Source organism: Belonocnema kinseyi, chromosome 2 (genome assembly GCF_010883055.1).
Source record: "Belonocnema kinseyi isolate 2016_QV_RU_SX_M_011 chromosome 2, B_treatae_v1, whole genome shotgun sequence".
In the NCBI taxonomy this organism is placed as follows: Eukaryota; Metazoa; Arthropoda; class Insecta; order Hymenoptera; family Cynipidae; genus Belonocnema; species Belonocnema kinseyi.
In genome coordinates this window covers 133393166-133395010 of record NC_046658.1, presented here as the reverse complement: position 1 = coordinate 133395010, position 1845 = coordinate 133393166, and the positions used below count along the sequence as shown (strand labels likewise).

At 28.9% G+C, this 1845-nt stretch overlaps 1 protein-coding gene across 1 annotated transcript in view; it reads right to left on the bottom strand.

The window, feature by feature from the left end:
• Window positions 1-1845, bottom strand: part of LOC117182991 (rho-associated protein kinase 2) — an 86985-nt gene that overhangs the window by 39214 nt on the left and 45926 nt on the right. Inside the window, exon 7 of the mRNA XM_033376118.1 lies at window positions 22-317. Within this exon, the coding sequence (XP_033232009.1) occupies window positions 22-317 (296 nt within the window). The remainder of the gene's footprint in view (window positions 1-21; window positions 318-1845) is intronic.

Sequence of the window (1845 nt, the reverse complement as noted above, 5' to 3'; positions counted from 1 at the left end):
ATTATTTGTTTAAATGCATGCCATTATAAAAGTTTGGCAATTTCCAGACTTTGTACAAAACACAGACTCAAGAACTCCGCGAGGAGCTTGACGACAAGTCTCGATCGTATCAAGAGTTGGAGGAAGAACGAAATTCCTTCTGTCATCAGCTCGAGCTCGCTCTTGCTCGAGGCGATGCCGAGGCTTTAGCGAGATCGATTGCCGAGGAGACAGTCGCCGATTTGGAGAAGGAGCGAACCATGAAAGAGTTGGAGTACAAGGACAGTATGACGAAGCACCATCAGGAATTGAATGCCAAGGAGCAATTGGTGAACAGACTCAAGGACAATGATGTGGAAATGAAGAAGACGGTCGAGCAATATTTAAAAGAGAAGGAAGACTTAAACAAGAGGCTGAAGGAGATTCAAGAGCAGCTGAACGAGGAGCAGTCGAATTCCGATGAAATTGAAAGACTGAGCAGTAAACTGAAAACGGAACAGCTTCTCAAGCAGACGGCTGTCAACAAATTGGCGGAAATTATGAATCGAAAGGATCTGTCGACGGTTGGTAAAACGAAAAACAAGGCTTCCTCGGCAGATCTCAGGAAAAAGGAGAAGGAGTGTCGAAGACTTCAGCAGGAGCTGACGCAAGAGAGAGAAAAGTACGGTCAGTTGGCTGCCAAGTGGCAGAAGGATCTGCAGGATCTCCAAGTGAGTGAAATTAGATTTCTTAGACAGATTGAAAATTGTAAAATAATTTTTTAACTAAACAGTTTTTAAATTAGATGTTAAATTATTTTTATTTTAAATAGTCTAGGCATCCTTTAAAAGCTTTAAAATTTTAGTTCAAAATCTTGACAAATCTAGAAGTGATTTTAAAATTTTCCAAAATCAAAATAATGTTTCAATTTTTTTTTAAAACTTTTAAATATATTTCAAAATGAATTCAACTTTTTCTATAACTTTTAGCAAGTCCTGGAAATTAAAAAAAAATGAATGTGAATTTATAAATATTAATAGAACACTGATTATTTTTGAAATATTAGAGTAATTTTAAGAAATATTTAAAAGTTTTAAAAAAATTCGAATTAAATTTAGAACTTGAAATAATTTCAAATACTTACAGCCACATTTAAAATAAAATGTAGATTTTTGCACTAAATGGTTAAATTTTCAAGCGAAAAAGATAAATAGTCTGCATTTATTAAACCAAAAAATTAAGTAGATTAAGTTCTATGAAACAAAATTAATTTTCTATTAAAAAAACAGCAATAAAAACGAATTTTCTACAAAAAAGTTGAATTTTGTACCAAATAGTTGAATTTTATACTAAATTTTCTAATTTTCAATAAAATAGTCTAATCCTCAATTAAAATAGAATGAAAAATAATGTTAACGAAATTTAAAATTTTTCAACATAAAATATTAATGTTTATCAAAAAATGTTATAGTTAATATTTCCACAACAAAATTTTAATGTAAAAAAAAACAAAACATTTTGTTGAACTTTCAAGCCAAAAAGCCTAATTCTCTATAAAACAATTTAATATTGAAAAAGAGAACATCAAATAACAACAAAAAAAGTTTATTTACAATTAATCAGTTGATTTTTTTAACAAAATATTTGAATTTGTAGTAAAAAAAAAACATTTTGAAATTTAAAGAAATTCGTTCAACTTTCAAGCAAGTAGTGGGATTTTTAATAAATCATTTTTTTGGTTCAAAATTGTACTTTTTGGTTACAAATTCTACTATTTAGTTAAAGAAAAAGTAATCGTTTTTGGTCTAATTTTTATATTGTTTGGTTGAAAATTTATCTTTTTTGGTTGAAAATTAATTCTTTTTATTTAAAAAGTCTATTATTGTA